The 12,946-nt window shown below is 41.6% G+C and overlaps 1 protein-coding gene across 1 annotated transcript; it reads right to left on the bottom strand.

The window, feature by feature from the left end:
- Positions 1 to 6,222: 6,222 nt before the first annotated feature.
- LOC138930429 (uncharacterized protein CXorf66 homolog) lies at positions 6,223 to 9,165 on the bottom strand. The gene is made up of 3 exons (XM_070290637.1): positions 9,078 to 9,165; positions 8,238 to 8,394; positions 6,223 to 7,075 (listed from the first exon to the last, which is right to left on the bottom strand). Exons 1-3 carry the CDS (start codon positions 9,163 to 9,165, stop codon positions 6,223 to 6,225), a joined length of 1,098 nt encoding a protein of 365 aa, XP_070146738.1.
- Positions 9,166 to 12,946: the final 3,781 nt, after the last annotated feature.

Genomic DNA, 12,946 nt, shown 5'->3' with positions numbered 1-12,946 from the left:
GGGTTTAAGCCATTCCAGCGGGTTTCTCACTAGATCCTGCCAGACCAGAATGTAGGGAGTCTGATCTGGGTGCCCGGCAGGACTAGGGGTAAGCACCCTCTCTTTAACTGCCTGGATAATTTGGGGATTGAAGGTTCCCTCTTGTGGCCATCCGACATCAAAGGTGGGCCACTCAGCGGAACAGAAAGTCACCAGTAATGAAAGATTCTGAGCTCTAGACTTAAAATCAGAAAAATGGTCAGTCATCAGAGACAGCGGAGTAGAAGTAGATTGCCCCATGGATACAGAGAACACGGACAATGACAACAAGACTCACACAGAGAGTGCCAGCACACAGAGTCACAAAAATGACACAACAAACAGATTCCAACTCTCAATATTACTTTCGGTCTCCTTTATAGCACTAGAGACCCCTTCTCTACTTGCAAGTGTCTTACCGTCAGGACGTCCTCAGTGCCAGCTGCCCTCCCGGTTCGCTACCGGGGACCCAGCCTTACGCTGGACTTGCCTCTTCACTTTACACCTAGATGCCTCCCCAGTACGATACTGGGCCCCGGACTTAATCTAGGCCTCTGCACTGCTAGCACCGGTGCTCAGAGCTCTCAACTCCTAACGAGATTATTCCCTTCTACCAGGAGAGTTGTCCTCCCCGGTAGGCCGGAGATCCCAGACAAGCCCCCAAATGTTATGCACCAAGCCCATATCTCCGAACTGACCGAGAGAGCGAACAAGTCCACCACAGTAATGCAAAGGCAAGAAGGGAATTTTATTTCTAGTGCGCTAGGGCTCAAGTCTCATCTGACATGGCAGAATCTGATGAGAGCCCCGAACAAAGGAGTATGGCAGCTTATATACAGGCAGTTCTTTGTCTCAGTTACAGGAGCAGCTGGCGTTACATGATTGGCTAGGCAGGATGAGCGCATGTCCTGTCTCTTTCTGGTTGGTGTGTACGGGAAGTCTTCCTAATTTGGTCAAGGAATGCTTTTTTTTTTTTCCCAGTTAACAGGAAACATGACTCAGGTCCCTGGTGCTATGCACCTCACTGAGCCGTCTAGCCTGCCTGACAAATACCAAAATCAGATTGATTATATTCTTTGCAGCCAAATATCGAGAAGCTCTCTACAGTGAGCAGAATCAAGACCAGGAGCTGACTGTGTCTCAGATGATGAAGTTCTTATTCCAAAATTCAGACTTAAGTTGAAGAAAGTGGGGAAAACCACTAGACCATTCAGGTATGACCTAAAGAAAATCCCTTTCAATTTTACAGTGGAAGTGACAAATAGATTCAAGGGATCAGATCTGATAGAAGAGTGCCTGAAGAACTATGGATGGAGGTATGTAACATTGCACAGGAGGCTGTGATCAAAACCATCTGCAAGGATAAGAAATGCAAAAACGCAAAATGGTTGTCTGAGGAGGCCTTAGAAATAGCTGATAAAAGAAGAGAAGTATCAGGCTAAGGAGAAAGGAAAGATATATCACTCTGAATGCAGAGTCACAAAGAAGAGCAAGGAGAGATAAGAAAGCCTTTCTGAGTGATCAATGTAAAGAAAGAGGAAAATAATAGAATGGGAAAGATTAGAACTCTCTTCAAGAAAATCAGAGATACCAATGGAACATTTCATGCAAAGATGGGCACAATAAAGGACAGAAATTATATGGACTTACAGAAGCAGAAGATATTAAAGCGAGGTGGCAATAATACACAAAAGAACTATACAACGGAGTATTGACTATGCCAAAGGCTTTGACTGTGTGGATCACAATAAAGTGTGGAAAATTCTGAAAGAGATGGGAATACCAGACCACCATACTTGCCTCCTGAGAAATCTGTATGCAGGTCAAGACGCAACAGTTAGAACCAGACCTGGAACAATGGACTGGTTCCAAATTGGGAAAGGAGTATGTCAAGGCTGTATATTGTCACCCTGCTTATTTAACTTCTATTCAGAGTACATCATGTGAAATGCCGGGCTGGATGAAGCACAAGCCCGAATCAAGATTGCCGGCAGAAATATCAGTTACCTCAGATATGCAGATGACACCACCCTTAAGGCAGAAAGCGAAGAGGAACTAAGAGCCTCTTGATGAAAGTGAAAGAGGAGAGTGAAAAAGCTGGCTTAAAACGAAACATTAAAAAAATGAAGATCATAGCATCTGCTCCCATCAGTTCAGTTCAGTTTATTTCAGTCACTCAGTTGTGTCCAACTCTATACAACCCCATGGACTGCAGTGCACCATCTTCCCTGTCCATCACCAACTCCCAGAGCTTTCTCAAACTCATGTCAATTGAGTCAGTGATGTCATTCAACCATCTCATCCTCAGTCATTCCCTTCTCCTGCCTTCAATCTTTGCCAGCATCAGGGTCCCATCACTTCATGGCAAATAGAGGGGGAAACAATGGAAACAGTGACAGATTTTATTTTCTTGCACTCCAAAATCACTGCAAAAGCTGACTGCAGTCATGAAATTCAAAACTCTCGCTCCTTGGAAGAAAAGCTATGACCAACCTAGACAGCATATTAAAAAGCAGAGACGTTGCTGAGAAAGGTCTGTCTGGTTAAAGCTAAGGTTTTTCATGGCCGCACCACACAGTTTGTGGGATCTTAATTCCCCAATCACAGAGCAAATCATGTCCCACAGTAGTGAAAGAAACGAGGGTTAACCAGTGGATTCTGGACCACCAGGGAATTCCCTATTTTTTTATTTTATAGCTTTGGATCCTGGATGTATATAGGTCAGCATGAGGTCATTTTGTTTACAAAGGTAGATGAACAAATATTTGTTCTAGATTTGTGAAAAATGCCATTGGTACTTTGATGGTGATTGCATTGAATCTGTAGATTGCCCCAGGAAGTGTGGTCGTTTTAATGATAGTAATTCTTTAACTCCATGAGCACAGTATATCATTCCATCTGTTTGTGTCATCGTCAGTTTCTTCAATCAATGTCCTATAGTTTTCCAAGTTCACTTTAGTTCAGTTCAATAGCCCAGTCGTGTCCCACTCTATATGACCCCATGGACTGTGGCATATCAGGCTTCCCTGTCTGTCACCAACTTCTGGAGCTTTCTCAAACTCATGTCCATCAGTCGGTGATGCCATGCAGCATCTCATGCTCTGTCATCCCATTCTCCTCCTGCCTTCAATCTTTCCCAGCATCAGAGTCTTTTTCCAACGAGTCAGTTCTTTGCATCAGGTGGCCAAACTACTGGAGCTTCAGCTTCAGTATCAGCCCTTCTAATGAATATTCAGGGTTGATTTTCTTTAGGATTGACTGGTTTGATCTCCTTACAGTCCAAGGGACTCTCAAGAGTCTTCTCCAATACCACAGATCAAAAGCATCAATTCTTCAGCACTCAGCTTTCTTTATGGTCCAACTCTCACATTAATACATGACTACTGGAGCCAGATGGCCCTCACCTCAAATTCCTGCTTAACTGTAAACGTAGGTAGGTCATTTCAGCATTTTGTGACCTTAGTTTGTTAATCTGTCAAATGACAAAAACAGTACAATTTAATAATTAATGCAGTATCCTTTATTTGAGAGAAAACAACCCATGAGTTAGGGGTGCACAGTGCCTCACAAGCAGTAGAACACTCTTCCAGAGGGATTTTAGTAAGAATGGGTATTACAGAGCATTAGGAGAGGTGATGTAGAAATAGGGCATGATTGGCTAAGAGGTCAAGGATTTCCTGATAAGGCTAGTGGGTCTATTTTCTAGGGTAAGATAAGCTAGCAAAAGTTGAGTTGGATGATTGTGATTAATGTATGTTAGGTTTCCTAGACAGTGAGGTGTTTCCTGTGAGTGTGGGCTGACATGGGTTTCAATTTGCTTGTGGGACACTCTGGCTGCCTCCATTTTGTGAGTCCCAATATGCAAATTTCCTTTATCAGTGGGAGATGATGCCTGTCTCTTCTTTCAGATTTGTTATGAGGACAAAATAGCCATACATATCCTGATTACTTTAAAGCTATAGGAATAAATGATATTAACAAAAAGAAACCATGAGAATTTTTTATTAGATCACCAGCACTTAGCCAAACTATGGTCCTGAAGGCTGCAAGTTAGTCAACCTGCCATCTCTCTGAATCCCGGTTTACATCTGCAAGAATGTTGACTAACCGTGGCCCATCCATGACAATCAGGTTATGGTTTGAGGAGTCATCATTCACTTGCATTAACTGTTATTGACCTGTCTCTCTCCCACAATCTTTGATCTATATCCTTGCCAGTGTCTCTCAGACACTGCCTGTCATTTTGGGATCTGCTTCATGATCAGTTCTAGGCCATTGCCTTCAAGTGTTTTCATATATCTGGTTACTCATCTGTCTCTAGCTGAGACAATATTTTTAGATATCTGTCAATCTTCAAGTAACTTCTTGATTGCACTCTTGTTCTGAGTCAAAGCAAGTTCCCCAACTAGATTCACAATGCTCCTTCTGGACTTTAGCATGCTGTAAATAAGAACCCTGCTTATTTAAATTATATGCAGAGTACACCATGAGAAACGCTGGACTGGAAGAAACACAAGCTGGAATCAAGATTGCCGGGAGAAATATCAATAACCTCAGATATGCAGATGACACCACCCTTATGGCAGAAAGTGAAGAGGAACTAAAAAGCCTCTTGATGAAAGTGAAAGAGGACAGTGAAAAAGTTGGCTTAAAGCTCAACCTTCAGAAAACGAAGACCATGGCATCCGGTCCCATCACTTCATGGGAAATAGATGGGGAAACAGTGGAAACAGTGTCAGACTTTATTTTGGGGGGCTCCAAAATCACTTCAGATGGTGATTGCAGCCATGAAATTAAAAGACGCTTACTCCTTGGAAGGAAAGTTATGACCAACCTAGATAGCATATTAAAAAGCAGAGACATTACTTTGCCCACAAAGGTCCGTCTAGTCAAGGCTATGGTTTTTCCAGTAGTCATGTATGGATGTGAGAGTTGGACTGTGAAGAAGGCTAAGCGCCAAAGAATTGATGTTTTTGAACTGTGTTGTTGGAGAAGACTCTCGAGAGTCCCTTGGACTGCAAGGAGATCCAACCAGTCCATTCTGAAGGAGATCAGCCCTGGGATTTCTTTGGAAGGAATGATGCTAAAGCTGAAACTCCAGTACTTTGGCCACCTCATGTGAAGAGTTGACTCATTGGAAAACACTTTGATGCTGGGAAGGATTGGGGGCATGAGGAGAAGGGGACGACAGAGGATGAGATGGCTGGATGGCATCACTGACTCGATGGACATGAATCTGAGTGAACTCCGGGAGATGGCGATGGACAGGGAGGCCTGGCGTGCTGCGACTCATGGGGTCGCAAAGAGTCGGACACGATGAGCGACTGAACTGAAATGAACTGAACTGAACTGAAATAAGAACTGGCATGGTCAAGTAAATACTTTTTAAAAAAGGAAATGACTATCAGGAATTTCCACAATGCAGCCAGAACCAAGCACACAGAGCCATTTCCACCATGCACTGGGCATCACAGAGAGACAGTCTTAAATTCTGAGGACACTATGTCAAAATTAAAAAAAAAAGTTGGATTGAGACTTCAATTGAGGGCTAATCCAAGGGAAAGAGGAGCCCAGGGTACCCATCTTACAATAACTTTCTATATTTGTGTGTGTTTGATTACAGTTCCCATCCAAGTGTGTGCCTGTGTCCAACTCTTTGTGACCCCATGGACTATAGCACTTTATGCTCCTCTATCCATGGAATTTCCCAGGCAAGAATACTGGAGTGAGTTGCTATTTCCTCCTCCAAAGGATCTTCATGACCCAAGGATTGAACCCACATATCCTGCATTGGCAGGCAGATTCTTTACCACTGCACCAGCTGGGAAGCCCATCCAAGTGACCAGATCTACACTGTTGTTGTTGTTGTTCAGTCACTAAATCTTGTCTGCAGCATGCCAGGCTTTCCTGTCCCTCATCATCTCCTGGAGTTTTCCCAAGCAGATCTAAGATACCTCCAAAAGAGGTATATATCTCTAAAATGCAATAATAATTACAAAAAAATCAGTTATTATGTCACACATTTATTTACTGTTTTTCAAGTAAATTGCCTCAAGATGGATAGGTCTAATCTCAATAGTGAAAACTTCAAGTGGAGTTTTCCTCTACCAGGTTCTTAAATATGGTGAGAATATAATAGTTGTTAGAAGTTTGCTTCTTCTACATAGGTGGTACTTTTTTTTTTTTTTTTTTTTTCCTGAGGCCTTAATTATTTTGGGAGGTGTTATAGATGGCTTCCTTGCATTTTATATTGCACATAATAGTCATCTCCTTGTCACTCTCATCATCACTGTTACATATTATGAAATGGCTATCATTCATGTTGCCATACAGTGCATTATCTTTGGGCTCTGTCTTGTGAAATGACTTGTAAAAGTGCTTCGGTTCACGTGAAAAATCTGGAACTCGAACATGCTTCATATTCCTTTCTGAAATATGAGTGATGAATAGCTCAGAAGAAGCACTGCAAACAAGGCATTTTTCCGTGTAGCACTGACAAAAATTCACTGGTTGAGGCCTAGATAATATTTCTGTACTATCTTCACTAGCCGGGCTTTTTAGTTTACGATGTCTCTGAAGTTTGGTCATTTTTGCTACACTTGATTGCTCAGGGACACTTTGACTCTTTAGATAGGGTGGAGAAGTTTTGGTTGGCTTGGCCTGACATTGTAGACTTGATGGCCAAGTTGGCGTGATGGTCCTGTTTGGATAGGATGGACTGACCTGACTTGACCTGATATGCTTATGGGCATGAGCCCGCCTATGTGCCTTTTTTGGACTGCGTGTTCTATGCAATTTTTTCTGGGGGAGTGATCCTAACTCTCTTTTGGGAGTTGATGATTTGGATGGATTTTTTTGACTTGAGGGCCTGACTAACTTTTTTGCTCTTGAAGGTACAGAGGCTTTTTGTGGACTTGAGGGCCCAGATGATTTATCTATACTAGACAGTACGGATTGTTTTTCTGGATTGCCTGGATCAGCAGTCAGTAGCTTGGAGTCAGTGAATGATATTTTAGATGACGTGGATGATGCCTCGGTAATGCCTTCTTTCTTGACTCTGAAAATACAGAAGATTTGGAGTATGACAATTTAAATGAGGAGAGTACTCCTGCTACCACCGGAAAAATGGACTATTGTGTCAGTTTAGACTTTTTTTTTTTTTAAGCAGGAAAATTGAACACAGAAAGAAGTGGAGTGTGGTGAAAACCATGACTCAGGTTACAGATTTGAACTCATGTTGAATGCTTTTTCTTTTTCTTAATTTTGCTGTTTCAACCACAATAGATAACCATGTAGTCATGTATGGAATGACACAAACTTGTTTCAAATCTACTGTTGAGAGGGAGAGAAAGAATTTTATCTATTCCAGAAATTAAACTTTTTATAAAAAAGCCACAAGTTGATATGCAACTGAGGCACAAATGTCACAACTTGTCACATAAAAACTCTTTAAACCAAATTGATTGTTTTCCTATCATATTTGCACCATGAAATTTTGTAACCATTCTTATTTATTCTCACAAGATTACTCTAAAACCAAAGGAATAGAACAGTGGTATATTTGGTCACCAGTCCTTGGATTGGGAAATTTTTAGGGACCCAGTATGTCAGAGTCAGCCTGATCCTCCTACATGAAAGGCAGGGACTAGGGTCACTGAACACCATTAATAATTTTTCATGTTATTACATCTTAAAATGATAGATTATTCAAAATGTGTTACTATCTTTGGAATGCAGAGACCCAACTCCTTCTCTCTCCCCTGAGAAGATTTTAATTCTGTCTTATTTAGATAGTCATTCCCTCTTTTTCTAGACTCAGTTTAGAATGAATTTATCAGCCTGGGATTCCACTGAATCATGAATAGGAGATAGTTTTGGCTAAAGTTGATAATGTACTTGAGATCATTTAAGAGCTTCATTTAAGTGAACATATCCAACCCACAAGATGTTGGTAGCTCTTTTGAAGTCTAAAGTTGATGTTAAGTAACCATAACAACAGTGAACCAGTCTACGTGTATGTGCATGAGTGTGTGCAGGCACAGGCATGCATGCACGCATTCCCCCCCAACCTGCACCCCCCCCCCCGCCAACCCTGCCCCTTGTATTTTTAATTCATAGGTGTAAGACTTATGTTGCTGCTTTGGGAGTTATAGTGAAGAACCGAGTGTGCACCCCACACCCCACCCCTTTTATTTTTAATTCAGAGGTGTAAGACTTACATTGTTGCTCTATGGGATTCCTCACCCACACGGATATACTGAATAAAGAAATAACATCTGATAATAAAGCCGATGATGAGGATAACCGTTAGGACAATGAGTAGATATTTCCTTATTCCTTGTATTCTGCCTTGCTTGGATTCAGCATGTGTAGATACTGTGAAAGAAAATATATCATCAGAACATGTCCTACATAATCAAGTTTGCTTCCATTTTGATGGGGTTTTGTTACTATAGGTCAAAGTCAAATCTCATCAATTATTTCTTTAAGCATGATAAGTGTCCACTGTCATTTTCCTCCCTATGTCACGTTCCCAGTCAGCCACAGTCTAGAAGCCAAATCTTGAAGCTATCTCTGGCTAATCAGTATAATTACCTAGGTTACCCCACATTGTGGCTTGTTCAACTCATGACCTAGGTTTTTGAGCGTGTGAATTCACTTGAGTGTTGATGTGTGTGTGAATGTGTATGCTGGGAAAGAGCATGGTACAAGAAAAAAACGTTCTTGGAATGTAGTATGTATTAGGTACCATGCTAGATTCATTCACATAGAATTTTCTAGATTGGCTTGTGGGAGTGGGGGCAGGGGTTGGTGGATTAGGTGGGGAAGGGGAATGAAAGGGGACAATATGGCTGTACTCTTTATGTTTCGATGTTGTTTGGAATTTTTACACAAAAGTAGAACTCTCAGATGTTGTCCTAGAAATTCTCAAAGACCTACTCATAGTAACCTAGAAGAAACAGCAGATTTCTTAAACACAATTAGACTGTCTAATTAAGTACTTGACTGTATTTAAAATAACAGATAATAATTTCTCGCTTTTAATGTTAGGGACATACCTGCAGAAGCAGAGCCATTACTTTCGTTTCTATCTAAACAACTATTTGTCCAAATTGATAAAAGGAGGACATAAATCAAGAGATTCATGTCCAGGACTTTGTTGATAGGTTTCATTTGCCAAGGAAACTGCTGAATTTAACATGGCTCAGCTTGTTTTAGGGGGCTATGACTTCATAATCATTCTATGTCATATCCTGACAGCATAATCTCACCATGGAGAGGCATGAGCTCCTGTGTACAAATATTATGAAAAGACTTTTAATCACTTACTTCTCCATTGCATCAAATATTCTATCAAATTTGAATCAAAAAGTTTGAGACATTATTAAGCACAGAAGGCAGAGAAAATGGGTTAGCTCTAGATACTGAAGAACTACTTTAATTTATTAAGGAGGTACCTAACAGCCCTATAGTAGTCATTGTGTGTTACAGAGGTTAAACACGCAAGGAGCTACCTCACATCCAAGGAGTGGCTGCTGCGTGGGCACAGGAAGGCGAGGAGGAGCTACTCCACCTTCAAGGTCAAGAGGGGCAGACATGAGGAGATACCCCTCGTCCAAGGTAGGAGAAACCCAAGTAAATGGTAGGTGTTGGGAGAAGGCATCAGAGGACAGACACACTGAAACAATAATCACAGAAAACTAGCCAATCTGATTACACGGACCACAGCCTTGTCTAACTCAATGAAAATAAGCCATACTGCGTGGGGCAATCCAAGACAGGAGGGTCATGGCAGAGAGGTCTGACAGAATGTGGTCCACTAGAGAAGGGAATGGCAAACCACTTCAGTATTCTTGTCTTGAGGACCCCATGAACAGTATGAAAAGGCAAAATGATAGGATACTGAATGAGGAACTCCCTCGGTTGGTAGGTGCCCTATATCCTACTGGAGATCAGTGGAGAAATAACTCCAGAAAGAATGAAGGGATGGAGCCAAAGCAAAAAGAATACCAAATTGTGGATGTGACTGGTGATAGAAGCAAGGTCTGATACTGTAAACAGCAATATTGCATAGGAACCTGAAATGTCAGGTCCATAAACCAAGGCAAATTGGAAGTGGTGAAACAATAGATGGCAAGAGTGAATGGCGACATTCTAGGAATCAGTGAAATAAAATGGACTGGAATTGGTGAATTTAACTCAGATGACCACTATATCTACTACTGTGGGCAGGAATCCCTTAGAAGAAATAGAGTAGCCACCATGGTCAAAAAAAAAGAGTCTGACATACACTACTTGGATACAATCTCAGAAAAGACAGAATGATCTCTGTTCATTTCCAAGGCAAACCATTTGATATCACAGTTATCCAAGTCTATGCCTCAACCGGTAATGCTGAAGAAGCTGAGGTTGAACGGTTCTATGAAGACCTACAAGACGTTTTAGAACTAACACCCCAAAAAGATGTCCTTTTCATTATAGGGGACTGGAATGCAAAAGTACGAAGTCAAGAAACACCTGGAGTAACAGGCAAATTTGGCCTTGGAGTATGGAATGAAGCAGGGCAAAGACTAATAGAATTTTGCCAAGAGAATGCACTGGTCATACCAAACACCCTCTTCCAACAACATAAGAGAAGGCTCTACACATGGACATCACCAGAGGGTCAACACCAAAATCAGACTGATTATATTCTTTGCACCCAAAGATGGAGAAGCTCTATACAGTCAGCAAAAACAAGACTGGGAGCTGACTGTGGCTCAGATCATGAACTCCTTATTGGCAAATTTAGACTAAAATTGAATACAGTGGGAAAATCACCAGACCATTCAGGTATGACCTAAATCAAATCCCTTATGATTATACAGTGGAAGTGAGAAATAGATTGAAGGGACTAGATCTGATAGACAGAGTGCCTGATGAACTATGATGGAGGTTAGTGACATTGTACAGGAGACAGAGATCAAGACCATCCCCATGGAAAAGAAATGCAAAAAAGCAACATGGCTGTCTGAGGAGGCCTTACAAATAGCTGTGAAAAGAAGAGAAGCAAAAAGCAAAGGAGAAAAGGAAAGATATAAGCATCTGAATGCAGAGTTCCAAGAATAGCAAAAAGAGATAAGAAAGCCTTCCTCAGCTATCAATGCAAAGAAATAGAGGAAAACAACAGAATGGGAAATACTGGAGATCTCTTCAAGAAAATTAGAGATACCAAGGGAACATTTCATTCAAGGATGGGCTCAATAAAGGACAGAAATTGTATGGACCTAACAGAAGCAGAAGATATTAAGAAGAGGTGGCAAGAATACAGAGAAGAACTGTACAAAAAAGATCAAGACCCAGATAATCACAATGGTGTGATCACTCATCTAGAGCCAGACATCCTGGAATGTGAAGTCAAGTGGGTCTTAGAAAGCATCACTACGAACAAAGCTAGTGGAGAGGATGGAATTCCAGTTGAGCTATTTCAACTCCTGAAAGATGAAGCTGTGAAAGTGCTGCACTCAATTCAGTTCAGTCGCTCAGTTGTGTCCGACTATTTGCGACCCCAAGAATAGCAGCGTGCCAGGCCTCACTGTCCATCACCAACTCCCAGAGTTCACTCAGACTCACGTCCATCGACTCAGTGATGCCATCCAGCCATCTCATCCTCTGTCGTCCCCTTCTCCTCCTGCCCCCAATCCCTCCCAGCATCAGAGTTTTTTCCAGTGAGTCAACTCTTCGCATCAGGTGGGCAAAGTATTGGAGCTTCAGCTTTAGCATCATTCCTTCCAAAGAAATCCCAGGGCTGATCTCTTTCAGAATGGACTGGTTGGATCTGCTTGCAGTCAAAGGGACTCTCAAGAGTCTTCTCTAACAACACAGTTCAAAAGCATCAATTCTTCAGTGCTCAGCCTTCTTCACAGTCCAATTCTCACATCCATACATGACCACTGGAAAAACCATAGCCTTGACTAGACGGACCTTTGTGGGCAAAGTAATGTCTCTGCTTTTGAATATGCTATCTAGGTTGGTCATAACTTTTCTTCCAAGGAGTAAGCGTCTTTTCATTTCATGGTTGCAGTCACCATCTGCAGTGATTTTGGAGCCCCCCCAAATAAAGTCTGACACTGTTTCCACTGTTTCCCCATCTATTTCCCATGACGTGATGGGACTGGATGCCATGATCTTCATTTTCCAAATGTTGAGATTTAAGCCAAATTTTTCACTCTTTACTTTCATTTTCATCAAGAGGCTTTTTAGTTCCCCTTCACTTTCTGCCATAAGGGTGGTGTCATCTGCATATCTGAGGTTATTGATATTTCTCCCGGCAATCTTGATTCCAGCTTGCATTTCTTCCAGTCCAGCGTTTCTCATGATGTACTCTGCATATAAGTTAAATAAGCAGGGTGACAATATACAGCCTTGACGTACTCCTTTGCCTATTTGTAACCAGTCTGTTGTTCCATGTCCAGTTCTAACTGTTGCTCCAGACCTGCATACAGATTTCTCAAGAGGCAGGTCAGGTGGTCTAGTATTCCCATCTCCTTCAGAATTTTCCACAGTTTATTGTGATCCACACAGTCAAAGTCTTTGGCATAGTCAATAAAGCAGAAATAGATGTTTTTTCTGAAACTCTCTTGCTTTTTCCATGATCCAGCGTATGTTGGCAATTTGATCTCTGGTTCCTCTGCCTTTTCTAAAACCAGCTTGAACATCAAATGCCAGGAAATTTGGAAAACTCAGCAGTGGCCACAGGACTGGAAAAGGTCAGTTTTCTTTTCAATCTCAAAGAAAGGCAATGCCAAAGAATGCTCAAAGTACCGCACAATTGCACTCATCTCATATGCTAGTAAAATAATGCTCAAAATTCTCCAAGCCAGTCTTCAGCATTATGTGAATTGTGAATTTCCAGATATTCAGGCTGGTTTTAAAAAAGGCAGAGGAA

The sequence above is a fragment of the Ovis canadensis genome, chromosome X, assembly GCF_042477335.2.
Source record: "Ovis canadensis isolate MfBH-ARS-UI-01 breed Bighorn chromosome X, ARS-UI_OviCan_v2, whole genome shotgun sequence".
Classification (NCBI taxonomy): Eukaryota; Metazoa; Chordata; class Mammalia; order Artiodactyla; family Bovidae; genus Ovis; species Ovis canadensis.
This window is presented reverse-complemented; position numbering and strand designations above follow the sequence as displayed.